Source organism: Glandiceps talaboti, chromosome 12 (assembly GCF_964340395.1).
Source record: "Glandiceps talaboti chromosome 12, keGlaTala1.1, whole genome shotgun sequence".
Classification (NCBI taxonomy): Eukaryota; Metazoa; Hemichordata; class Enteropneusta; family Spengelidae; genus Glandiceps; species Glandiceps talaboti.
Window position 1 is genome coordinate 20,464,396 of NC_135560.1, and position 27,846 is coordinate 20,492,241.

Genomic DNA, 27,846 nt, shown 5'->3' on the forward strand with positions numbered 1-27,846 from the left:
CTATGACACAATAACAAATTAGTCAAGATTAAAGTACACATATGAAAATGTACATGTATGCTTTCAAGGCTTGTAATAGAAAATCAATCATGTTTATTTCACATCCTGTTCAATCGCACCAACATAAGAAACACTGATGCAACCAAATCAATCAACTTAAATTGTCAATACTTTTTACACTGAAAACTTTCTTACCATACATGCATGCACAGTCATGTATACATACTGGAGACTTTCTTATCTTACAAGCACACACACACACACACACACACACACACACACACACACACACACACACACACACACACACACACACACAACACATATACACGTATACACATATGCAGACAGACATACAAACAACATACACACATGCAGACACACACAAACACACACACAACACACACACACATACATGTACAGACATGACACATATACATACAGACAGACAGACATACAGACACACACACACACACACACACACACACACACACATACACAAAGTACACACATTGACTACTTGCTTACCTTACAGACACACTGTCCAGTAGTCTTATTACAAACATCAGTAATACTACCATCAGGATCACAGTCACACAGCTGACATCCTAACTCTGTGTAATGTTTATAACCATCCTGACAACCTTCACATTTACCATCACCATTACCAACACCAGGTTGACAAGCACAATCTCCAGTCTCAGCATCACATTGTAAATTAGATGAACCAACTACATCACAGTCACAGGGCTGTTAAAAACACAAATCATAAAAAATTACCGGTATTTCACAATATATAACATATTTATATTTCATAACAAAAATATTCAAAAATAATTTTGTTTTAAAACGTACTGTTTAATATTTCGTGCAGGATTGTGAGTTTCATCAAACATAATAATTATCAAAGTTAATTCATTAAAACTTTCTTTCAAATTGTTTCATTATGACAATACAATTTGATTTCCTTGTACATTTCAGATGAGAATTTGTAATTTCAGTAGCCATACCTGACAACCCGTGGTGGAATTCAGTCCATACGTGTAGGTGACACATCGATCACATTGTCTTCCTACTGTGTTGGGAGGACACTCACATTGACCAGTCAGCATGTTACAAACTTTATTGTCACCAAAACATTCACATGCTGTAAAATACAACAAAATAAATAACTTAAATATCATTATCATTAGATCATAGCCATCTATGTCAATAATTTATCTTTCAAACATCTTTCCTACTGATTACCATCTTATACCAGCACACCTTGATAACACTGGTATTGGTAGCATTGACACAAAGATATTATGACTAAACAACCCTGACGTGCTGATACACTCTCATGGCTTGATTTCGTGGTTCAAGGTACATACTTCAGGCTGTGTTAAAACGTTGCATTTCACTGTTTCAATTTTAATGTTTGCAACTGAGATATTTACATGCTAATTCTCTGATGCATGGAGGACTGATAACTTCCCAAGCCATATTGAGGTTACAATATTTGTATTATTTGTATGCCAAGTAAATATTTATATGATTTGGAAAGTTGGAATTATGACTTTCCATTCAGTGAAACAATGGGCAGATAACAGTACATTTAACAGTTATGTACATTTACTGAAATTTAGGCATTGTACATGTTAATTACCGCAGAGGTCGGTTTTATCCCCGTGTAGTACACCAACAGGGTGAAATGATGATTGCATCAGGGATATTGATTTGTCAGTGTACACCCAAAAATTCATTTGACTGGATTTACTGTACTTACAAAATATATTATGTGTACAGCTACACAAATATGTTTACTGACTGATGACTGAATAGTGGTGTGCAATTAAAGTCATTGTACAATGATGTATCTAAGTATTACTAAACAGTTTTTAAAAAAAATTCTGATGTAGCTAGTGTCACTTTAAGGCTTACATGTGTGTATACTCATAATCAAGTATCAGGGTTGAGATGGATAACGGCAGGCAATTGTCAAAAGTTGATTCTATGACTATACATGCTTGAGACACTGTGGTTTCATAAGATAGCATCAAAGTACATGTAAACAGACATACTATCTCACCATCATATATGTCAACTTCACTATGCCTTACCTTTACATCCAGTTGTTGAAAACAAGTAAAATTCTGGTAAACACATATCACAACGTCTACCACCTACATTAGGTTTACAAGCACACTGTCCACCATAGAAATTACACAGGTTGTTATAGCTACCAATCAGATTACAATCACATGGTAAACCACCTTGCATGTAGTATGATGTCATTGTGAATATCTGATCTATGCAGTAGTCAATGTTACCAGTAGAACTAGAGAAAAAGATGGTATCATATGATAAAAAGTCAACAGTTGTTTATGTTTATTGTATAATATTATTGTCGCTCAATATAATTCCCCAAATGGGTCCAAAAAACACTGACAATGATTACTAAAATGACAGTGGTGATGATTGACACATCTCCTGCGTTCAAAGACATACATGTAATCCCAACAGTAATTGAAAAATAATGGGCTGTTATTGCTGTCTACAATATCACATTGTCCTACAATTAGTTGGCAATGGTAATCTATGAGTAACATCAAATCTAAAGTCAAAAAACATTTTGTAAAGAGAAATATTCTGCAATTAAGCAATAAACTATCCCCTCTGAGGATGGAACTCCCCTCTGAGGATGGAACTCCCCTTGGTTTGACAAATTGATGATCTATCATATTGCTAACTTGTCCCTTTCTATCGCAGTTATATATATTAAGTATGTAAGAAGGAAACTGACTCGGAAGTACGGTACATGAAACTATAATATAGTCTACTTACTTCATGTCATTATCGCGTACATCACAATCAACATCAAACTGTGTAACCACACTTGCACCTAGTAAATTCTCTAAGTTTAGGAACTCCACAGGTAGAGCTACAATTTGATCCTATGATAAAGAAGAAAGTAAAGTAACTTTATGCAAAAATACATTGTATGGAACTATACTGCTTGTATGTGTAATCAAAGTAAGGGAATCTGGTTACATTGTATCAAGTTCCAAATGAAGGTTTACTTTCTTCTGGCATTTGTGTGAGGTTGGATAATCAAACCCCAGTAAGTGCATGTTCTCAATCTCCACAAAGCCTGCTACAAATGTTAAATGTAACTCTCTTGTATTTGGCAAAGACAATATTAAGAAGAACTCATACATCAAAATGATAAGAATGCAGTGTAAGTGTGGATTTCATGTACAGATTCACCAACAATGAATGATTATGTTCTTGTTGTTATTCATTGATGTGGAAATTATCATCTGATAACATTATACATGGTTATACTGAATCAAAATAAAGATGCTTACTTAGGGTAAATCTCCCTCTTGCCTACTTCAAACAAAGATTATACAGAATATACAGAAAAGTATTGTATACAGAAATAAGAACACAAGGACATATCTAGGAATATAATACTAAATATACACTTACCAATAGCAGAGTTGCACTTGATGTACTCATTTCAACAGTAATTAGCCAGTCTCCTGAGTCTAATGAAAACACTTCACCAACCACACCGGAGTTTGCAAGGCTTTGGTAACACCAGGAGTCAGGACACTGGGATAGCGTGTCAGATGACAGCACACTGACGGGCGGAATAGTATCCAACTGTATAGCTGTAACAACCACTGTAGCAGCTATGTCAGCACTGTAATGTAACATCAACTCATACTGACCACTAAATCGAGTCCCTGTTGGTATAGTCAATGTTGTAGTAGTGGAATCCTGCAAATACAATGATATATAATACAATAGTCAATGTCATAGTCATGGAATCCTGCAAATACAATGATGTAACATAACTAATGTAGATGTCATGTGTAGAAAATGTTGCACTTCGTTCATAAAATATGCGGATCGAGTTCTTTATTAATCTGTATAGCTAAGAACTGACTTTTCCAAATGCAAGCTGTATATCAAAAATAACACACTGTTGGAAAGACATTCACTATACAATGACCCAAAAGAGTGACACTACAAAATCATGGGCATGTAAACTTAATGAATGCCAGTCTACAACATCTTGGACATGTGTAAGTAGGATGAACAATGTGTATAAGATATCAACTAAGCCATATACAACTAGTTTACTTTATATAAGACTTTGTAACAAGTAATACCGTGATACAAATCTTATAATTTAGTGCACATGTAAGTTATTATACAAACCATTATAACTGCAGTCTGCAAAATCTTGGACATGTAACATATTAAGTGGTATAAAAAAGTCTATACAAAGGGAACTAGGCATTTCACCAATAGATACAACAAAACTTGAAAAGCTGAGAGCTTTCAACTGCAAACTGTCAGTCTTGTTCACTCCATGATAGAGGGCGCTGTTTATTATGATCATGACTACAATATATTTACCAAGCCAAACATAGTTCTGTTATTACAAGAGAGAAAATTCTTACCCCTGTAGTGAGTACCACATAGCCATACCAGAAATATCCCGGATTAGATACATCATCTCTTTCCCAGTTAGGATGATTCACACTTTCAAATTCTGCATTGATAAAATGAACTTCCGGGAAATAAGCCTCCAAATCAACACTGTGAACAAATTGACAATGATATCAATTACATGCACTATGATGAATTAGTCTGTGCCATCATACAATATACATAATTACCAGAAAATGATTCTGTCTGACTATTTTTTAACTTTGTTATAGTCAAAACATACTAGGAAAAAATGTGGTATGATAAATTCCACAAAGGGATCCAATTTGAACCCCTAGATGGATAAAAACATCTATGTACAACAAATTAACATTATATTATGACAATTTCCCATGCTGACAAAAATGAAATGCCTAAAACCAAGTTCCTTTATAATTTTGATTAGAACCTATATTTCTCTCTCTCTCTCTCTCTCTCTCTCTCTCTCTCTCTCTCTCTCTCTCTCTCTCTCTCTCTCTCTCTCTCTCTCTCTCTCTCTCTCTCTCTCTCTCTCTCTCTCTCTCTCTCTCTCTCTCTCTCTCTCTCTCTCTCTCTCTCTCTCTCTCTCTCTCTCTCTCTCTCTCTCTCTCTCTCTCTCTCTCTCTCTCTCTCTCTCTCTCCCCCCCCTCTCTGATTAACTAGGTTCCTATCTGTGTTCATACTTACAGAATCCACTAATTGAAGTGCCAATACACCAATAGATTCAGGGAATGCACCTCAAACTAAATAGTTACGCCATAAAGAGGATAACCTGGGAAAGGATAGTGTACACAAGGAGATAGAAAACAGTGACAGAATAGGGGAGACAAAAACAAACAAAACAAAGTACAGGCCAGTATAGCCGAAAATATTCACAGTCAATCATGCATTTGTAAAGACAAGAAAACCAAGTAAAATAAACTTCTGGGTATATGAGAAAAATAACACCAATATTTGTCTAAAACCAACTACTGCATATAAGGAGGATTCAACCTTCAGAAAAATATATGGCAAAGCATGCATCATTTAAGCATATTTTCATTTTTTTTTCCATTTATGGAAAAAATGTAGAATCGTATTTTCTTTGGTTTGTAGCTGTACTCTAACTTCTAAATCAATGCATGCAAAGTTTTGATTCGGCATGCAATTATCAGAGATGTTGGATTGTGAAGGGATTCAGTTTTTGATATTTCATACCTGTCACAGTGGCTTCCCACGATGTTGTTCCAACATATACACTGGCCTGTCTCTTTATTGCAGGATTCATCAGTAGAGCCTCCAATGTTACAATCACATGAACTACAACCATCAGGATTGGATATGGAAAGTCCAGCATATCCATTCATACATTCACCACACTGACTTCCAACGGCATAGGTTTTACATGAACACTGTCCTGTAGTCTTATTGCAATTAGTGGAGTTGTCTATGGTTCCAGCAATGTTACATTCACAGTCTGTGCAAAATAAAATGACATAAGAATGAAATCAAAGAGAGAGAATACTCAGAGAGAGTGGTAGAAGCAGAATAATGATAGATAAGAAAGGCAGACAGGCACACAGACAGACAGACAGACAGACAGACAGACAGACAGACAGACAGACAGACAGACAGAGAGGCAGGCAGACTGACAGAGGCAGGCAGAGAGACAGACAGCCAACAAAGATTGATCGGCTGACAGATAAACAGACACAGCCAGACAGACCACATCCCTGACAAAGATTGATCAACAGACAGCGAGACATAGAGATAGATTTTGTACATCTTAAACCTTTGTGTGAAGGGTAATTCTATTTCACTGAGAGGGGTGTCAACTTACCTAGACAACCTTCAACATGGGTAGCTGACAAATCATAGAATCCATCTTTGCATACATCACATTTATTTCCCTCAACGTTGACTTTACAGAAACAATCTCCTGGCATCTATAAACAAAGACAAATATAGGTACATGTGTAAATTTGTGCAAACCTAATCGGCATATGTACATGAGGTTGGCAAGGCCTTCAATTTGTTAAGCTTGGCCTTTGGTGGTATGTAAGATCAGATAAGGATTTGAATAGCTGTAACAGATGTAGTGAGTGGCAGCAATCAAGATGAAAACATATTATATAAAGAACAATTAAAACCAATATTGGGTAATAAGATGGAAATGAACAACTAACTAACTGGTCTGACTCAAAGCTGTATACAGCCTCAGGGGTTATCCTTGTTAACCCAGCTGTATAAATAGGGACCTGGTAGGATAGAGGTTGTGGTGTGAAGGATTTAATCCCACACACTTGTAGAGACAGTGGGGTTTGTATGTTCCACAGGATGTTGAGGAATGAAAAGGGTTGTTGTGTTATCACAGGTCAAGGGTTAATCCCACAGTAATACATGCCTTAAAGTGCACAGCATTTGAGTATCTAAGCCACAAACATACAAACCTCTGGATCAAAGGTGTGTAACATCTGAGATAAAATTTTATCCAACAATTTTCTCTATAACAAAATATTTCACAGGATACAGGAACACTTTTGACAAGTCTGGCAGATATAATCACATGGTCATTTTTGACTAGAAGTTTGTGTGTCTCAAACACTCAAATGCTATGCATGTTTGACAAGATGTCTAACACTGTAAAACACTTTGAATGGAGTGTAAAAGTGCTAGAAATAGATTTCTACAGTTGGTAGTTCCTAGTCACACTCACCATACCATACGGTCTAGCTGTGTCATTATTCATCACACAATGACCTCTAAATAATCCAATAGACATATCTTCTCTAGTTCCAGGTAGGAAGCAATCACAAGGCTGACAAGCATCTTCATCAGTTTGAACCTTGTCCAAAGCTCTGTAGTAAAATTCTCTACATCTTTGACAGTTGTAGCCTGTAAGTAACAAATATTACAATAAACTCATTTTAGAATCCAAGATGGCCACCCAATAATAAATACTGTCAAAATGTTAATTCTATACAAAAATAAGACATAAGCAATTTCCCTGAATAGAACACTCCGAGTGAACCCACTAAATTTTATATTATTATTTCAAAATGACCTTTTCTAGTTTTCAAATGGCAAAGTCTGGAGAGATTTGAATAACTTTAATTGTAATTTTGAGTGAAATTGTTCCATGAGATGCACTTTAGATGATATAGAATGTAAGAAGAATACCTACCTGCTGTGTTATTTCTACAGTCCACACAGACACCTCCTCCAGAATAGTTACCATTGATGTCTATGCTTTGTTTAAGAAGTGCAACATTTGGGTCATAGTAACAGCTATCACTATGATCAAAACAGTTACAAGCTGTAAATAAGAAGATATTTAAATTTATAATCTGGACATGAACAGTTTACAGATACTCAATTTTTTGTTAATTATCAGTAAACCTTGCTCTAAGCAACTTTTGAAATGTTGTCTGTTATGCTGTCTTCATGGGACTCCACACATGTGTACATGTATGTGAACAGTGCGTATCATTGCTGTTGGTATCATTGTTGCTATGTTGACTAACTCTACAGCTGAAGGTAAACTAATATGCAATTTCATATATACTGATATATACAGGATTCACAACATTTCATATGGAAGACTTGGAAGAGCTCAAACTTATTCACTACTTTCTCAACACATACCATTATTTGTACATGTACCATACATATCATGGAAACAAAGACTGACAACTTACCTTCACATTGGAATCCCTCATCTCCAACCTGATACGGTAGTTGATTATAAAAATGTTGACATTCTTGGCAAGAGAAACCTTGAGTGTTACCACCACATACACACTGGAATGTTTCCTTGGATGGGTCATCTGATAGCGGTAGGCGATCACAAGATGATGCATGTCCACTACATACACACTTGGCCAAGACTTCTATTTCTGTCACTGTGTAATGATGCTACAGGGATAAGAATGATCAAATTTCACTTCAACATTATTCTAAAATATTTCTATGGCCAATGTCAATTTTAAAAGCACATTTTAAAACTTAATAGCAATATAGATCGGTATAATGGACAAACACTTTATAAAAACTAACTTTTACATTATCAGTATTTTATTATTTCATCAAAAACATCTGTTCCAGAAAACCACAGTGTATTAGTGTATACTTTTGTATACATTTTTAAATATTTTCAATTCTCTACTTCTTTTCATCGATAATGAAGTTCAATCTCTTACATTGTCCTTTGAAAAATTCTGCAATTTATAAATACTAGTACTAAATGTATTCAAATTCAGTAATTTAAATATCAAAGCCTATTTATACAGTAATGGCACCAGCTGTTTTTATAAAACATTTTTCACTTTGCAAACAATACATGTACAATCATGCAACAGTGTGTGGGCATTGTAAATACTGGGCGTAAACGGCTTGTTAATCCAGCCTACAAAATAAATACATCTACAATACCATTTCATAATTCTACTTTCTCCTTTTTTCATTTTGATGCAGTTTTATTTCCCCTGAATTACGTTTCGTGGTGACTGGCTTGAATCTAAATTAAAACTGTATTTTTCGCTATTGCTCCATGACAACAAACAGTTGTACATTTTATGTTTTACATTTTACAACAATGAAATGAGCTTGTACACCTTATAAAAATGTTTACGTCCTATGATGATACCAGAAAAATTAACAAAATAGAAAATAAAACAATTACCTGTACTACGGTATGATTCAACATAAATATTATAATAGTAAACATCAAATGATTGCAAAACATAAATTGCGCTCATGAGTCCCTGACTAAGAGACTAACACTGTATAAATATAGGGCCGAGTTTTTCTTTCACAATGTCTGTGTTTTCATGTTATGAATTGTATAATACAGTAAAGTAAAGAGTTTTGATTACACAGTTCTTTTTCATTCACTTTATGAATAGAAATGTCATTACAGACTATTTAGTAGACATTTGCATGTACATTTATCTATATTTTAAAAAATTGTGAGAAAAATTCCATTTCAAAATTCCACTAAGAAAAAAAACAGTGCAAAATAACTAACTTAATGAAAACCTTGGCAATTATTTTGAAGCAGTCTACTTGTACATCATCACCTGTAATTATTACAGTGGCAATCCAATGCTCAATTTTAAAAATTAAATCATTAGTGGGCATCAACAGGTAATATTTTGAAACAAAGGAAATGAAATTGACAACAAATTATAAATGTGCTACATTCTACAAAGCTCCATCAGCATTGTTTTGGGACAGAACAACACTATAGTTCAGGTATAGACAGCCCCCTCTACTGTCTATGGTTTACTAGGTCATACTTACATATACATCTGACAGGAAACCATATGTACGATCCATGTCGTAGAATCTAAACTGAATATACTTGGCATTACTCCATTCTTTAAATTCCAATGCTGGTGTTGCCGGTATGAATGATACCTGTGTGGAAAAGAAATGACGAGTTTTTAACAAGATCTGTTTTATTCATCAATTGTTTTCAAAATCTATAGTCAGTCTGGGTATGAGGCAAATTTCTCCTCACAGCACGTCATATCTCAATGGAACAATTTACCAGAACACATCATCCAAGCCAAAACTATTGTAGACTTTAAAATTAGACTGGACCAGTATATGAACACTACAAGGGATTATATGAGCCTTTGAGGCTTTCTTCCCTTTCTTGCCATGGTTAATTTATAACCATGGCAATCATGTTAAATCACATTAAAATTAGACAGGACCAGTACATGAACACTACAAGGGATTATATGAGCCTTTGAGGCTTTCTTCCCTTTCTTGCCATGGTTAATTTATAACCATGGCAATCACGTTAAATCACATTAAAATTAGACTGGACCAGTATATGAACACTACAAGGGATTATATGAGACTTTGAGGCTTTCTTCCCTGTCTTAGCATGGTTAATTTACAACCATGGGAATCATGTTAAAGAAAATAATAAATACCATAATTTATAAAGTGCCATACTCCAAATTTATTCTCTCCAAAGGTGATTAGTTTGGTGTACATGTAAAATGGAAACTTTCTACACATCTATGTACATGTACTAATGATGTAGCTTGATCTAGAGTTTTGCAGACTAGTAGACTGATCCATCTTGAGAGGTTGGGAATTTCAAAACTTTGAAATGCATTTGAACCGAAAATATGGAAGTTATGTGGTATTTGTAATAAAAAGACAAAACATTCACAAAATTTATTTTTTCTCATTTAATCATAAATTATGCATGTCCTGGTAAAAATCATGATATCATTGTTCATCAATATTTGTCTTCATAAGCTGGAAAAAATTTATCACTACTCTGATAAAGGGTCTGGTCACCACCAGGCAAAGTTGAGACTTATCTTTGACTTGGTAAAAAGCCCCTTATGTCACTCATAATTTTCCATAGCTGAACAAAGAAATTTGAAATAGTGTGGAGTGAAAGAGATCCTTTATCTTCAAACAAAGCTTACCATTTCATTTTTGGGCAATGCTGGCGATCCATAGGTCTGACACAGGACAGAAGTCACAGATGTTACATCAAGATTGAACTCTACTTGAAACTCGGATTGACACTCTGGTATTGTTGATACCTGGTACATCCAGGGAATAAAATTCAAGCCATCTTGAGATTTGAATACACCCATCTGTCCTGGCCTTGCAGAATCTCCCATGGATAAACTTATACTTTCAACATAGTAGTTCTAGTAATAAAAGGTACACATAAAAATAACAAATATTTATATCAAAGGCAAACAAAATATTTGAATTGTTCACGCTGAACTATCACAAAAACATACAATCCTAAATGAAAGTTAAATATTGTTGTGTTTTATCTGTTCTCTTCTATGATACTATAAAATATGCAGGGTATTACATTATGCAAATTGTATGCATATATTATGCTAATTAACCACCACTAACCTGCTGGCCCTGCCACAGTCATAACACAATTTTCTATCTTAGATACAAGTATCAGTCAGGGGAGGGGTTATACAGTAGAGTTTATGAAGAAAATAAAGAATAATTATAAATTATGATTTCCATAAATTATTATCCTCCTTTTACAATCATGACAACAAAAAGCCAATTCATGCATTATGGTGAAAACAGAAATTGACAATTGGCATGGTGTATGTACATACAATGACATTTTTTGATAATTTTTTTTCCATAAAGAACCAAAATACAGCTGACATCAAATTACAGATTTGCTATCTTTATTTTGAATATTGTTTATAATCATGGGAAAATAAATATGCCTCGACAACCGTCACATTACAATATGTACTATGAGGATAGTCCTATTGCTATAATGAAAATGATATGTCATAATTAAAAAAAATTCCTAGATGAAAATTATGTTTAGACAATTTTATTCATTGCAAATGGAATCTATATGTAACTGTGAAATACTTGCATGCTACTTAGTATTTGAACAAGTCCAAGCATTGTTATATTCTTATTTTTGCTTTGTTTTGTTTTGGTTTTGGTTTTATTTTGGTCACATAATATCCCAGTGAAAATACAAGATGCTCAGACAGTATTACTAAATTGTAAATTTAGTCCATGTAAAACAACCATGGTATGTCGTACATATTCTCTTTTCAAAGTGAACTTTGAATCCCTAGAAAACATTGTATCCCACAGAATATGGTTTTAAAATGAATAATTGGTCAATAAAATGCAAGACAAGGCTGGCTGGATTAGTCATCACTGTTTATAGGACTTGATTAATGGAATATTTTATTTATGATTAGATTTTTTTTTCTTTTTCCATATATTTCACTCCACTGACTAAAACCACACATGGCTATACATGTACATTGTATTGATCAATAGACACAACAGTTTGCATAAATATGCCTAAATTTATTAAAATTAATCTAAAGAGCAGCTGCATTTGAAATCTTTTAATTAGCTTCTCAGGTTCACAAAAACAAAACTGGTACGACATAAAATGAAGGTGAACACACATGCATTTCGAGGTGAACACCCCTTAGGACTCCACCCAGATTAAATGGTTCATCACTCCGATGACACACCCTTATATTGCATGACTTTTCAGTGTAATTTCATTCATTCTCCGTTCCATCCTTTCCCATCAAATAAATGTAATGCTTTTAATAACCTTATTGTAAATTGTATATTAAAATTTGTTGATAAAAATGAAACGAAATTCATTTGAAATTTTAAAATGGCCTGACAGAATCGTTGCATTAAAATATATACAATGTTATTTATAACCACAGGGTAAATATTAATATACTAGGTTCCGCATGTATTATATCATAATTTGGTTTGACATATCGAATTTTTTTTTACAACAATATCCTTCAATAATTCGTAGTTACTAGTTTTGTCCTCAGTAAAAAAAACAAATTGAAAATCTCACCTGTTGCAATTCTAGAGTAATCACGCTATCTGGATTTATTTGTCCTAACTGATTTAAATTCATTTTCGATGTACTCTGCCACCAAGTATTGGGATCTCCGTCTACCATGTAGCGTGGTGGATGCCATAGATCGGGGTTCTGTGCATCACACTCCTCCACTACCTGTAGATTGGACGGTTTGCGACCTTCGCTGTGAGCTGAAAACGACTCCTTCGGAGATCCACATGTATGTACAGCTAGGACCGGTTTATTGAGAGCCACGTTGACGACATCTTGCTGTTGGCAATGCGACGGAAGGAAAAACAGAAACAGTACATACACGCAAAACATCCTCCAAATGAATGTATCGCTTACGGTGGTAGCACTACCAGCACCACCACAAACAACAACAGCGAATTTCGATTTTTTCATTGCAGCCATGATTCTAACCTGTGCAAATTTTTCCCTGCACGGGTACTATTAGTGTTGACCTCGATAACTGACTGTTCTTTCTGCAGCATAGAGGTGATAAATGGATACAGGATACTATTCAATTAGCCTTCGAAAGAATGATAGCGTCGCACAGGACCGTACTAGTCGACAAATGAACACCGTTATTACCTCTTCATTGTCCTCACCATTGTACTGTACAGACGCTATAAATAACGACACGTATTATGGGGACACTTATATTGCGCCCCCTAGTGACGATATACGAATTTTAAATTTTCTCTTTTTTTTCGGTTCGAAAAGTCTCAGTCATGGAAATGTATAAATGCATATTTATATGGGCCGTTTGTAACATGTATACCTCGCTTGACCCTTGCCCTAAAAATGTAAGCTTAAATCATATTTCATTTACCGAATGCATATTTTATTTATTGATTTGTTGATTGATTGATTGATTGATTGATTGATTGATTGATTGATTGATTGATTGATTGATTGATTGATTGATTGATTGATTGATTGATTGATTGATTGATTGATTGATTTATAACACGGTTCCTGGGCTCCCTGTGACTATATATACTTGACCTATTAAACTGACCGTGCACACAATTTGACACCTTTGCCTTTCTTGCTTATTTTTGTTTTACTGAATATATTAGAAATAAAAAATTTACACCAAAAAAGTACTGTTTTTCTTTCTTTGTTAAGTACATCAATTCAATAACACTTTAATAGCGGAAACAGTTATTTTACTCTGAGGTGTACTCACAAAGACAGGAACACGTATTATGATGACGTCAGTACTCATGTCAAAATGAATAAAGTGATAAATGGTAGTGACCATTTCAGGTATGGGGAAAGAGTAAGGTATATACAAGAATATCTAAATAATTGATTTTGCGTGATGCAACTATCAGAGACAGGTAACGCAAAGAAGTATATGCAAGGTATGTGAGATTAGTAAAAAGACTTCTGGGATCATAACCTGAGCTGACCTGTCAGTATACCACAATAGGTCCTATTGTTCATGTCCTTGTGACATCGAGAACGTTGGTGAAGAACGTATACACTTCCTTGTCAGCTGTAGAGAATTTAAAACTGTGAAACCTTATCAAAGCACTACTTTCGGTAAGTTTGAAACTTTTTACAAATGAGAACCGACAGCCAGCCAGCCAGTCAGTCAGTCAGTCAGTCAGTCAGTCAGTCAGTAAAAGTACAGTTCAGACGTGCCAGTAATAAATCCTGGTGCTAATTTCGTAAAATGAAGTTGTAAGAGACTGAGAACATTCAAATAATGACAACATATATAACATGACTAGTACGATATAGTTACTTTGGAACGACAACATGGAAACGAATTCGAGTCTTTCGACGTTTCGATCCGTATCTACTATTAGGACCTTGATCACGCAATGAGAGAGACATCACCGCTGAATAACTAAATCAAGGTCAGTAGTAGACGGAACGAAACGTCACATTCGTTTCCAATTTATCGTTCCAAAGTAAATATATTGTACTGCCCAGCTGATTCTTGGAACCGTGAACAACATATTCTCAAGTGAATATATTTTCCAATGGCAACATGATTTGTCGACAGCAATTTGTGTTAATATGTGTCTCACACTCATGAAAAGGAAACCGATTTGTGTTTTCGTTAATCATACAAACTATGGCACCATACGTAAAGACAGACCACAAACTTGTATCTACTAGGTAAGGGCGGTGCCATGTAAATCTATGTACATGTAAGTAGCAATTTACATTGTAAAGTACGATCAGTGGATGGCAAACTCTGTAAATTCAAGTAGGTAGCAAAAGATGGTGGCAACCTCTAGTAGTTAGCAAAAGTACATGTATGAATATGGTGGCAACCTCTGGTAGGTAGCACAAGTATGTATGAATAGGGGGTGGCAACGTTCGCCACAATGATCAACACTATGTCAATATAATATAAGAGGTATGTTTGAAACTATTCTATGCCATAAATGTATCCAGGATTCTCCCAATGAAAACCCAATTCTGACGGCAAGTATGATATTTTCTATGAAATAGGAATTGACTACATCGCTCAGTAAATCTTAGATGGCCTATATAGATAGTCTCAGTTTGTAAAGTGGCGTATTCAAACATTGCCTTGTCTATTTCGAACTAAACAAGGTTTTTTTTTCACAGTGAGTGACATACGCAAAGTGTAAATCTATAAAATTATTCATTTTTTCTTCATTTTTTTTAAATATATAGCTTACGGTTTTGCAATTGTTCAACCACTATTCGAAATTGTAGACTACACTCGATCTAACTCTTGTGATTTTAGATTCCAAAATATCTAATTAGTTAGCTTGAGAATAATTTATCAGATCATTTCACTGTGAATTTCTTTTCTTTTTCAGACTTGTCCATATACTTACAACAATGACTAAGTCTAGTGTTTCTAGAGCTGTTATTTTCATGGTCTTCCTCTTGTTTGTCTCGAGTACACTTCCGAACAAAATATGGCGGGCAAACATGTATGACGTAGCCAATTTTACCGACTCAAACTCTCCTGGATACAACCACTTAACGGTGAATGGCGACACTGGTTATGTGTATGTTGCTGGTGTCAATAACTTGTATAAACTGGATGAGAATCTAATGTTGGAAGTGAATGCATCAACAGGACCACTGTACATTGATGATAACTGGTCTGATACTTACAACAAAATATTAGAAATTAATGAGTTTGATAATAATCTGGTTGTATGTGGTGGTTATGGTGGGAGTTGTCAATTACGAAATGTACAAAACTTGTCAGTGCTGTATCAAGATAACTGGCTACACGTCACAGCAGACACAGTCGATGACTCTACTGTCGGTTTTGTTGCCCCTGGTTACGATGATAATCCTGTGCTATACGTTGGTACTACAAAAATAAATCATGATATCGTAAGTGGTCGGAAAATTGAGATTGGTACTGATACCTTTCATTATTATGGGCAAGGAACTTATATAAGTGTTCAATATGCATATCATAACGTCTTCCATGTTGACTATGTGTTTGGATTCAGTTATAATGGATTCAGTTACTTCGTGACAACACAGAATTCTGACGGTTCGGTATCTGTAGGATGGTCTGACTACGTGTCTAGAATTGTACGTGTCTGTCAGACCAAGGCTGCAGGCGCTGATGAAAGGTATGACACATATACTGAAGTGACATTGAGATGTAGTGGTGCAGATGGCATTCCATACAACCTAGCCAAGGCAGCTTATCTTACCAGACCTGGACAAACTCTTATTGACTCGATGGGACTGGATGATGATGAAGACGTATTGTTTGTAGCCTTTACAAAGATCGACACGGTCACAAACAATAAACCAATATCATCCGATCAGTCAACACTGTGTATGTTCAGAATGAACGATATTGAACTTGGATTTACAGTAGCTGTGAGAGAGTGCCTTGCTGATACTGATAGTCCATCACCCTATACTCTTCAGTTCTTACAAAGGGCAACTTGTGGACGATATAGCGTGCCTGTAAGTATAACAACCACGAAGTGTAAGAAGTAGTAAAGAATACTACAACTCCAGCGTGCTATAGACTGTAGTACTCGTACGCGTGCTGTCGTACTGGTAGAATTTTATATCTCGTCAATATGTTTCAAATTCTCTTCTGCTTAAAAGGAAATGGCCTTGAAGGTCAACATTTTCTCATATACCCCTATAATTTAGTTGTACTCTGTGTTCAAAGTATTTATCAGCTATTTTCATATAAAGTCTGAATTGACAGGTAACAATCTCTGACAAGTTCCATACAATCTTTCTCTCAAGCTTTCTAATTCGTGATTTTTTAAGATAACAAATGTTGCGTGTATGGTGCATTCAACCTCTCTGTTGAACACTGGGCTTTTTAGTGTCTTCAGAATTGCCAGTTTTACTAATATAAGTTAGATTTACTTTCCCATATGAGATATAGGGACACATCTAGTGTATAAAAACCAAAAAAAAGACACTTTAGTCGCTTGATATTTTAACTACTAAACAACATCTAATAATGTAACATTCTAAGGCTTAGGTAAAGTTAGAAATTTGAATAAAGTTATTAAAATGGCCATATGGATGAGGATTGGGTATTTATTTGTGATTTTTAATTTATATAACAATTTCATCATCATGGCTTCCTACTTGAAAAATCAACATCAAACAACATAGACCAAGTCTGTATTTGTAACCCTATACATTGCAAAAAGCTAAACAATGAGTAAAATGTTTATTGTACATACAAACTCAGACTTTGTCAATGTTGTTTCATATTGATTTTTCAACTAGGAAGCCATACTAAAATAAATTTGTAAATTACATATACAAAATCAATACCTAATCCTCACCCATGTGGCCACTTTAACACACTTACTCAAGATGTTTTCGTATTTCTCTAATAGATCAAGATTTTTTCCCATTCCTTGATGGGGGTTTCTTTTATATGCATGCATGCATGCATTCATTCATCCGCCCAGAAAAGCCATGCACAACACTTTATTGGAATTGGTTGATTGATTTTATCGATTGTATTTGGCAAACAACAGCTGACAAGCCACAAACAATTTTTTATATATAATACAACGAAAAACGTTTACCTGGAAAGAATGAAATGCATCTTATTACTTTAGCATCAATTTTCTTATTTTGTGTTATGTACTTTTTTTTATTTGGCCCTGTGTTTTCATCGGTAGTTATAGCCATTTCACTAGATGTACCTTTTTATTTTTTATAATTTCCTTCACGTTTAACGATCTTTAACTACAAATGACATCTTTGACATACTTACAAAGTAACTGTATGAATTCATAATGCATTGAAAGTACACCTATTTTAGGTTTAACACTATGTTTTTGTTTTTACAGTTTGACCCCCTGTTTGAATGCTCATCATACGATGTGTACATATATGCAAATAACAAAGAAGGCGTCACTGCTACTGCTGTACTAGAGTACCCGGATAAACAAGTTACATCTCTCAGTGTAACCACTGTACAAAATCATACAGTTGGTTTTTTGGGTACAAGTGATGGACAAATTATAAAGGTATAAGTAACATTACTATTAGAAATCACTCTACTTGTTTCCATATTCCATGATAGAACATGTGTACATAGTACTTCTTTGATTTTAAGTTTACCCAACTTAAAAAACAAACATTTGATTATCTTTTTAAAGGGGCACAGGCTGAGTTGATACATTTAGGGCGTATTTGTTGCTGCATGTTTAAAAGGTACTCACAGCATTCTACTTACTGATTCAGAAGTATACTGGACCATGCTATTGACTGAACTCAAATGTGGTATTATTAAGATACATGTATAACTTATAAACGATCCGACGACGTAATGTATTAATTGTACTTATAAAAATGTCGCATCGTCGCAAACCACGGCCTGTTTTACGGCAACGTTCTTAATGAGCCTCCAACTGTATTTCGAAATGTTGTGGTAGAAATGATAACTCTGGTTTGCGAGAATGAAATGCCGATAAAATCCCTTTTATGCAATCAACTGTTATGACAAGGCCAGGAGGTTTTTGTAATGTCATAGATGACATTAACATTAATATTACACTAGAATAGTTTAAGTAAGGTTTTACACAAGTATTTTCACTTAATTACAAAAGACTTACAAACTCAACTTGTGCCACTTTTAACCTATGCTGTCATCCTCCATATTGCCTTTGCAAAATTACTATTTATCAAATTTGCTATTGAGGTGATGACATGAGGTGTATACCAAATAACTAATTATACTTTTATTCATGTGAAAGTATGATTACATTGTTTGCTCATTTTATAAGCAAATGTATCCTCTGTGTGTGTGTGTGTGTGTGTGTGTGTGTGTGTGTATCTATCTATCTGTCTGTCTGTCTGTCTGTCCGTCCGTCCGTCCGTCCGTCCGTCCGTCCGTCTGTCTGTCTGTCTGTCTGTCTGTCTGTCTGTCTGTCTGTCTGTCTGTGCATAATCTCTGTTACAAATATTTAAAAGAAAACCTTTAAAATCTTAAAGATTAGGATTAGGATCGTAGGTTCACAGTTTCCAATATTTCCATTGATTTAAGCTTTAGTATGTCTTGTTTGTATTTCAGGTTCACATAATGTCATCTTCCTCTGCATTTACCTATGAAGAAGTAAACTTTGGAAATGATGCCTTGGTCAATTCTGACGTTGTGTTTGACTCTACCAAAGCACATTTCTACATGATGACAGGCAATACGGTAGGTATATAACCTCCGATTTATTTCAATTAATTATGACTTGGATGTCATCAACAATTAATATACAATGTTACATTGTTACATGATTGTTGTTCAGTTATCTGTGAATTATAATGTTCATGTAGTTTACCCGTTCTTTCCAATACCATGTTTTATTATTCGTTAAAGGTTCGCAAAGTAAAAGTAGAAGAGTGCAGTCAGTACACCACATGCCACGACTGCTTTGCAGCCAGGGATCCTTACTGTGGATGGTGTACACTGGAAAGAAGGTATCGTTACTGTTTTCACTATCTCTGGGTACACCATCATGTAGTTGGTATGGCTTGAGGTATAGTTTTGGTGAGGGTTGACATTGCGTTAATAACGTGTCTATGAACACTGGTTTATATCTATCATAAGATTTTCGTGAAAGTTGTTCAATCGTATGTGTTCTTCTGAATTTGTAGATGTTCCCTGTATGCAAACTGTACTAAGTCTGAGATGGCATCGAGGTGGCTGGATCCGTTCACTAATAATTGTATTAATATCACATCGATACAACCTGAAGATGGTATACCAATCAGTGTTATTCATCAGGTAATAGCATCTGACAATACCTACTTTCTTTCTTTGGCTTAATAAGAAATGAACACACGGACAAGCAAAGAAACCGACAACAAAAATATTAGACAAACACAGTGTTTCATCTAGTTTGAGAAATGAATGCATGTAATGAATTGTATGTACCATTTTTGAAATGATATGGCCTAATGTCAGTAACTCTGCCAATTTTTCTCATTTCAGATAAATCTGAATTTACGGAAATTACCAGATGAATCGGACCAACATAGTTACTCCTGTAACTATGATGGCTACTTCAATACATTAGCTGATAATGATGGTCAGACTTTAACATGTGATACTCCACCAATCAGTGTGAGACCCGTGATACCTGCTGGAGAAGGTAACTTACAGGTTTGAAGAAAAAGTTGTAGTATTAGGTTACGTATTCCATGTCCCAATTTTAAAATAAATTGGTCTGCGACTCACCAAATTAATCACCGTGTCAAAAGCAATCCTTTTGAAAACGTGATCCGAGAAAAATCACTCATAAAACCTATTTTCAAGTAACAAAAGATATATCATTTGAAAAACATTGGTGTTTGTTTTTAAAGATGTTTTAGATTTCTCACAGGTAGCGTAAATGTATGCAGAATATTAACTTTGAGTTTGATAAAGAATTAACAGATTCTGTTCATTGTTGTTGGATACATTCTAAGACTTGTATCAGCGAATATTTGGGAATAAAGTTGGAAATGTATTTATTATATTGTTTCTATATATCTTTATAGCATTTTATGAAAAGGTGTTATGTTGTCAAGGTTGAATTAATACTTTGAGCTCGACACAAATGTAATTTGCGTAAGCATGGTTCAGACTGGGTTTAACCATTAATTGTTCTGGCCTATTTAAGATCACGTCACTATATCACTGTATGTGGGAAGTAGTGAGACACAAGTTGACTTCGTTGTCACACAGTTCCATTTTTATGATTGTAGTAGCCATATGAGGTGAGTTTTCCTTGAACAAAATTATCACTTGTGTTTTCTTTTGTGCGTTTTCACACGAGCAGCTGTTGTATTTACTATAATTTTAACTTATAAGTCATCGTCACTACACTTTGCTCTTTTGTACAGAAAAGTAAAACCGAAAAAAGATTAGACTAATCATTCAATGAAAAATGTCCCTGAAATTTGAAAAAAAAAATGTATACACTTTGAATGTGCATTTATATCAAAGTAAATATAAACATAGTCAAGACCTTCTAAGAAAATTGCCAAGTTACACTAACCTTCTTGACACAAATTTCTTTCTGAAAAGTCCATTGTTTCTATCATTATCTTTATAAATACTTACCAGGTGCAGTGACTGTGTATCCAGTAACTGGGCATGTAATTGGTGTGTGTATGAAAATCGATGTACCCATTATCGCGATATTTGTCCAGAGGATTATGAGTCAACAATCATCACAGGAGTGAATGTAAATGATTATCGAGATGTTGATACAATATACAGTTGTGATTATTTCTATTCGTAATTACTTACAAATGGTGATAATAACTGATATGTTGGCCAAACATATTTTTCAAGTTTACCCTCAAAACACAACAGGCAAACATTTCGCAGATTTGTGAAAAGAGTTCTTTCTTAACTTAATTACTAGACTAGTGCAATTACAAAGACGAAAAGATCTAGCCCTTCAATTACAAGTAGTAGCACCATATCAATAGAAAGGTTGATCAATTCCTTTCAGGTGTAACTGTCAATAAATACTATACATATTCACTGAGTATTGGTCCAAATAATTAAACACGACTATGTAGAACGTTATTACACCTTGTAGTTTGACCTGTGACCGTAACCATAAGTATCCTGAAGATATAAATATGAATACAAAGACAAATACATTCGAATGAATATTTTCCCTTTTCATTAATTAACCAGAACCAGTTTAATGCTAGCCTTACAATAGGACAATCTTTTTGTCCACAACTGGTCATGCAAGATGGAGAAGTTCTAATACCTGTTAATGTTGATAGAGAGATTCATCTTTCGACTCTGAACATTTTCACCCCCAAGGTTAGTAATGTGAAGGGTTGAAAATAGCATATTTTTGAGTTCATTTTCTTGGTAATTACAAAACTAGCTTGTAGACAGACAGACAGACAGACAGACAGACAGCATTTCTTGTCAAATGAAGTATAATGACATATTTTCATAAACTATAGGTATTGCTAACATGAAATTTCAAATTTTAATGTCATAATTATTCCTAAAGTGTTGTGACCTCAAGTGGTGAAATAGCAATATGTTAAATTACTTATAAAATAACATACCAAAAGACAAAGATACACTTGACAAGTGAAAAGTTCCCAGCAGTAATCAAATCTCTAATGCACTTTCTTGTACCCACTTATATTACTTAAATCGCTTGTAGATTGGCCAGTCTGGATATGAATGCGTCCTAACAATTGAAGGTAGAGATGAAACTGTAACAGCAACCAGATACAATGAAACATCTGTAGTATGTGATATGCAGAAGGTAAGATTACGATTGAATGTTGACATATTACTACCGGGTAGTACTAATTGACATTATAATTTTTAGTTCTTTTCATACCAGGTTCATTAATCTTGGCATATATTTGACTTGTCCATATTTTAGTGACCCAGTTTCTAAAGAAAATTAAAGGGGTCCTATGGATGAAGATTTGGTATTTTATCATGGCTTCATACTGGAAACATCAATGTGAAACTATATAGAATAAGTCTGTATTTGTCACTCAATACATTGCAAAAAAGTGAAAAAACACTTTTTACACATATTTTAATCTTTTACAATGTATTGAGCTACAAACAAGGACTTGGCACATGTTGTTTCACATTGATTTTTCAAGTAGGAAGCCATGATAAAATTGTTTTATAACTTAAAAATCCAAAATAAATCCTCATCCATATGGCAAACTTTAAAGGATAGATGTTGTCATGAAAAAGGAAGCTATTTTGATTATAATGAAAGAAAAGCAAGAAAAAGAAAGTGTTATGAAATATAATCATGTTTTAGAATACTTGGAACGAGAGTATTTCTGTCATTCTAGGAATGGAATTAGTCATTATTATATTACAGTCATGATCAAACTGTTTATACTTCAATCTTCTATATTGTATTTTCTATGTAGTATAATTATGAAGATGAACATCAAGAAATAAATGTCACTCTGACCTTGAAGTGGAATGGGAATCATGTCATTGATTATCGCTACACAGGTAACATTCCTTTTGAAAATACAAAGATAATTCTTACAATGTATTTGAATTATTCCGTTAATCTTTAAATGTACCAACAAATTGTTGTCTTAAAAGAAATGAAAGTGATATGGTGTAGTATAGTAATATATCTAACATTTATTTTGAATGACCATTCTGTCAATTTTATGAAGCATATATTACCAAATTATTAATAAGATTTTTAACATGATTTTTGTAATGGAGTTTGTCTCAAACATATTTAATTTGAAAGTGCTGTGAACCATTTTATGAAGCACCTTATCTGTAATTGTCTCCACTAAAAGAAAACAGATGGAATCAATCATAAATCTATATTTTATGGTTTCAGTGACTCTTTACAAATGTGGTGTTGATCGTCGTGATTGCAGTGAATGTTTATCAGCTGTCACTACCAGAATACCTTTACTTTGTGGATGGTGTACAGGCAGTAATACTTGTGAAGTAGCAGAACTATGTGTTAGTGATTGGTGGGAACATGGCATAACCAACAACTGTCCTAAGCCTGTAATAAATAAGGTATGTATATAGCTGTGTGTGTGTGTGTGTGTGTGTGTGTGTGTTCACCTGTGTAATATGAGTTCAGTTCGGTAAAAGCAGTATACATGGCACATTTTAGGAATTATTAGGATAGTAATACAAGTATTACTAGTATGCTGTTAAAATATATATTCACACAGATCTGGCCAGTGTCTGGTCCTTACGAAGGAGGAACAGAACTTGTTATCAATGGTACTGATTTTGGAAAGCATATGTCTAATATCATGGAAGTCAATGTGGATGGTATTCCTTGTAGTATCATTACAGATCGGTATTTGGTCTCTAGAGGGTAAGGATCATCCGTGTCATGTTGTTGTTGTTGTTGTTGTTGTTTTTTTTGTTTTTTTTTAATTTTCGTGATATTCCACAGTCAAACTATTTTGAAATGAGTATTTCACATAGACTGCTGTCACCTCTGCTCATTAAAACAATGGATAATCATTTTAACTGTTTCATGTTTTCTGAATGATCTTGTTAAATGAAATGTAATAATAGCTAGAACTTAGAGAAGCTGGTTCATGTTAAACATTCCATGAGCTATTACAATGTAAAGTTCAATATATGTTTTGATTAACAACTGGTCATGTGTATTCATCATTTAGAATTGAGTGTAGAACAGGTGAATCGAGTGCTGGTCATTCTGGTCCAGTTTATGTGACACTTTTTGCTAATGATGGCACAATCTCGCAAAGTGACAAATCTTCAATGAAGTTTTCCTATTGGGTAAGAGTATAATCTGGCCTTATCAAAAACCTATAGAAAATATCAGTATTAGCTACATTCTAAAGAACTCAAAGTTACTGTTCATGATGTTGACTGAAAATGCTATGAGTATAACTAACAGATTACTTGAAATATCAAAATACATTACACAGATAGGTGTGATTGAATCATTAACTCAATATTTACATTTCTGTAAATTTGTGAGATAACTTTTCAGATCCATGTAAGTGTTAATTTTTATGAAGACATTTTCCCTTTAAACAGGATCCAGTAATCTATGACTTCACCCCTAAGATAGGACCCAAAGCAGGTGGTACAATTATCACTATCACAGGTGATCACATCAATGCAGGTAGATATATCCAGGCAGACCTGGACGGACTACCATGTCAGATTGAGAGGTACAGTAACAATTCAATAAATGAACCGTTTAATCACCACCACTGTCTCAGGCTATTACCATTTAGATTAGTCATTAACATCTTCATTTTTATTCATCGTATGTTGTGTACAAGAGCTACACATGCCATGGGTAGGTCTGGAGAGGTTACTATGGTCATCATACATTTGTGTACACAATGAAATTTCTGTCAGAGAACGTTGCTCCATGGCAATTCAGTGATTACAATTTTGTCCATAAAAGTTAAGTTTACTAACTATAAATTAATATGTTATTTACTTATAATTACAGTAGCAGCCCCTCCCAATTCCTAATCTGGTTATGGGTTTCCCGTGAAATTAAACTTCTGTCTACAACAGCATTGATAAATATACTGGACTTTCAGTTTCAACTATTACTTTCACTCCCCATTTCATGATTACTTATTTCCTCCCTTTTATGGCCTTTAAAACATGTTCGTTTTCATCCCCTTCTTATTTTATTACATCTAGGATTACTGACGTTGTCAATGACACTCATGTTGTATGTACCACCACATCATCACCAAATACCACTCATCTTGCTACACTGTCAATGTCCTTCGATGGATCTTGGCGCCTCGCATCATTAGATAAAACATTTGAGTATACAGAAAACCCAAGTGTACAAAACATTGTTCCTCAACAGAGTATGGAGAGGTAAGCTTATTACCAAGGTTCGCATGTACATATTATTGGAAGCATAAACAGGTAATAACTATTATATTGCGACACAACAACGAATTACCTTCTTTTACTATCATGTGCAATAGAATGCCTAAATAAAAACAAGTTAATACAATGTCCTTGTCTCTCAACATTGTCTCTAAACAGTGGTGGGTGTGTGGTTAATGTGACTGGGGCTTACTTTACCTCAATACAAGAACCTAAAATGTTGATAACAACGCCTGAGGAATATGTGTCTGTAAGTATGAATGATTAATGATTCATCAAAAACATGTCAATATATATGCAAACACACGTTTATTTCTGTGGATTTATCACTCACTTTCACCTTTCTGTCTATTTACAGGAGCCTTGCACTGTACTTTCTTCACATCTAATGCAATGCATTACTCCACCTGTACAATATCCATCAACTGTACGTACTACAAGAGATACTGAATTCACTGTAGGTTTTATCATGGATGGTGTGGAAGAGGTCCGACAACTTCATTTACAGTTTGACATTGTCACAGATCCAAAATATTTACCATTCCATGAAGATAATCATATCAGGGCACATGTAGGAATTCAGTTGGCAATTAATGTAAGAATCCATCCATTATGACCTAGAACATAAACATTATATATATATATGCCTTTTGAAATTTCTAATTCTTATTTTACTTACTAACCTGTGACATGCCTAAATATGAAAAGTTATGATGTTGGTTGGTTATAAAATTTGTGTAACTTTATATTTTGACATTTACTAAACCAGAAACATGACCGACCGTTTATTTGCACCACATGTAAGAAATCATAATGGAGGTTGGCATTTCCTCTATTCACATGGTATTACATTGACATGTATCACAAATCAAGCCTTTACTTATGCCAAATTGCTTCAGTCTATGATAGTCGTAAGTTATAGTAAGTTATAGGGGAAAGTTAGAACTTATTAATGTAGTAATTTCTCCAATCTAGGGCCACAAGTTAAATTCAGCTTGTACAAGACACGAAGTTACTGTAACAATTGGTCAAGAGGACTGTGAGGTGGTCAGTCTCTCTGACAACCAACTGAGCTGCATTCCTCCACTGATTGAACCTGGTGGGGTCAACAAAACTGGAAATCCTACTGACAATGGACTTCCTGAAGTTAGGGTAAGTCATAACCTTGGTTACCCAGTGTTCTATAATTTTTTACTGCCTTTCATAACTCTGAAATCTAGATCTTTACATCAGTTATGCATTGCTTTGGTGGAATGAAACCATCAAGAGAATGCTTAAGAAAAAATTCAAAAAAAAGAAAAGAATTGTGAATGCCATGTTTATTACAAATGACTATTAAAAAGGACCCCATTAGCCCAGTTTACTGTAGAACAAACACTTCAATATATTGTTCTCCTCTTTTCAAGGTTGAAGTTGGAAATATTGAGTTCTTTATTGGGTATGTACGTTATCAAAGAGATGATGAACCAAGAGTTGCTACTGGAATAATAGTTGGTGTTGTTGTCACCTTCATTCTCATACTTTTAATTCTTGTCCTTGTTGTTATTGGATACCGAAAACGAATGAGTAACTTAGAGAAAAAGATGTTAAATTACAAAATGGAGGCCATACAGATGGATGTTAAAGGTTTGTCAAACCCAGACCAATCTCAGGAGGAAGAATCCCATCTGGAACGAACTATGATTGATGCATTACCTTATGAAGAGCTCTCACCTAAACCAAGACCACCACAGTATGAGCAACTGGACAAAACAACAGTTCTATCCCGCTATGAAGACATCCAAACAAGACCACAGTCATCACAGTATGAAGGACTCCAACCAAGACCACAACCATCGCAGTACGAAGGACTCCAACCAAGACCACAACCATCACAGTATGAAGGACTCCAACCAAGACCACAGCCATCACAGTAGGAGTCACTTCACAAGGAGACCAAGTTGGGAAAGTATGATGCCGGCCAAGATGAACCTGTTCAATATCAGGAGATGCCAATAAACATCCTACCAACATAGTACTGAGTGTAACCACCAATCAACTTCACCAATAAAATGTCAATAGAATAAAACAGAAAGAACAATAGTTAAAAAAATAATACTGTTCTGTATGATAACACTGCATTACAACTTACATTTGTGTTTTCATTGCAAAACTGTTGAACACATTTTCTCTAAAT

General features: G+C 34.5%; 2 protein-coding genes across 2 annotated transcripts in view; one reads left to right on the forward strand and one right to left on the reverse strand.

Annotated features, from left to right (window-relative positions):
• Positions 1 to 13,240, reverse strand: part of LOC144443085 (laminin subunit alpha-2-like) — a 45,150-nt gene extending 31,910 nt beyond the window's left edge. The window contains exons 1-14 of the mRNA XM_078132459.1: positions 12,821 to 13,240; positions 10,899 to 11,129; positions 9,745 to 9,861; positions 8,142 to 8,358; positions 7,628 to 7,759; positions 7,160 to 7,338; positions 6,284 to 6,389; positions 5,662 to 5,920; positions 4,458 to 4,596; positions 3,475 to 3,768; positions 2,827 to 2,936; positions 2,103 to 2,320; positions 1,011 to 1,147; positions 529 to 750 (exon numbers count right to left, since the gene is read on the reverse strand). Of these exons, the coding sequence (XP_077988585.1) occupies positions 529 to 750; positions 1,011 to 1,147; positions 2,103 to 2,320; positions 2,827 to 2,936; positions 3,475 to 3,768; positions 4,458 to 4,596; positions 5,662 to 5,920; positions 6,284 to 6,389; positions 7,160 to 7,338; positions 7,628 to 7,759; positions 8,142 to 8,358; positions 9,745 to 9,861; positions 10,899 to 11,129; positions 12,821 to 13,240 (2,781 nt within the window). The remainder of the gene's footprint in view (positions 1 to 528; positions 751 to 1,010; positions 1,148 to 2,102; positions 2,321 to 2,826; positions 2,937 to 3,474; positions 3,769 to 4,457; positions 4,597 to 5,661; positions 5,921 to 6,283; positions 6,390 to 7,159; positions 7,339 to 7,627; positions 7,760 to 8,141; positions 8,359 to 9,744; positions 9,862 to 10,898; positions 11,130 to 12,820) is intronic.
• Positions 13,241 to 15,664: 2,424 nt separating this feature from the next.
• LOC144443086 (plexin-B-like) lies at positions 15,665 to 27,586 on the forward strand. Its single transcript, XM_078132460.1, has 20 exons — positions 15,665 to 16,768; positions 18,136 to 18,315; positions 19,362 to 19,490; positions 19,659 to 19,759; positions 19,937 to 20,066; positions 20,274 to 20,433; positions 20,944 to 21,040; positions 21,390 to 21,510; positions 21,975 to 22,109; positions 22,468 to 22,572; positions 23,210 to 23,297; positions 23,647 to 23,834; positions 23,996 to 24,144; positions 24,458 to 24,578; positions 24,843 to 24,979; positions 25,470 to 25,655; positions 25,830 to 25,920; positions 26,029 to 26,265; positions 26,646 to 26,822; positions 27,077 to 27,586. The coding sequence occupies exons 1-20, from the start codon at positions 15,665 to 15,667 to the stop codon at positions 27,584 to 27,586; spliced, it is 4,146 nt and encodes a 1,381-aa protein (XP_077988586.1).
• The last annotated feature ends 260 nt before the right edge of the window (positions 27,587 to 27,846 follow it).

Coding starts and splice junctions, on each gene's coding strand:
- LOC144443086 (XM_078132460.1), top strand. CDS start 15,665: ATGACTAAGTCTAGTGTTTCTAGAGCTGTTATTTTCATGGTCTTCCTC. Junction 20,067..20,273: donor CAATCAGTGTTATTCATCAG/GTAATAGCATCT, acceptor TTCTCATTTCAG/ATAAATCTGAATTTACGGAA. Junction 21,511..21,974: donor CAATCATCACAGGAGTGAAT/GTAAATGATTAT, acceptor TTAATTAACCAG/AACCAGTTTAATGCTAGCCT.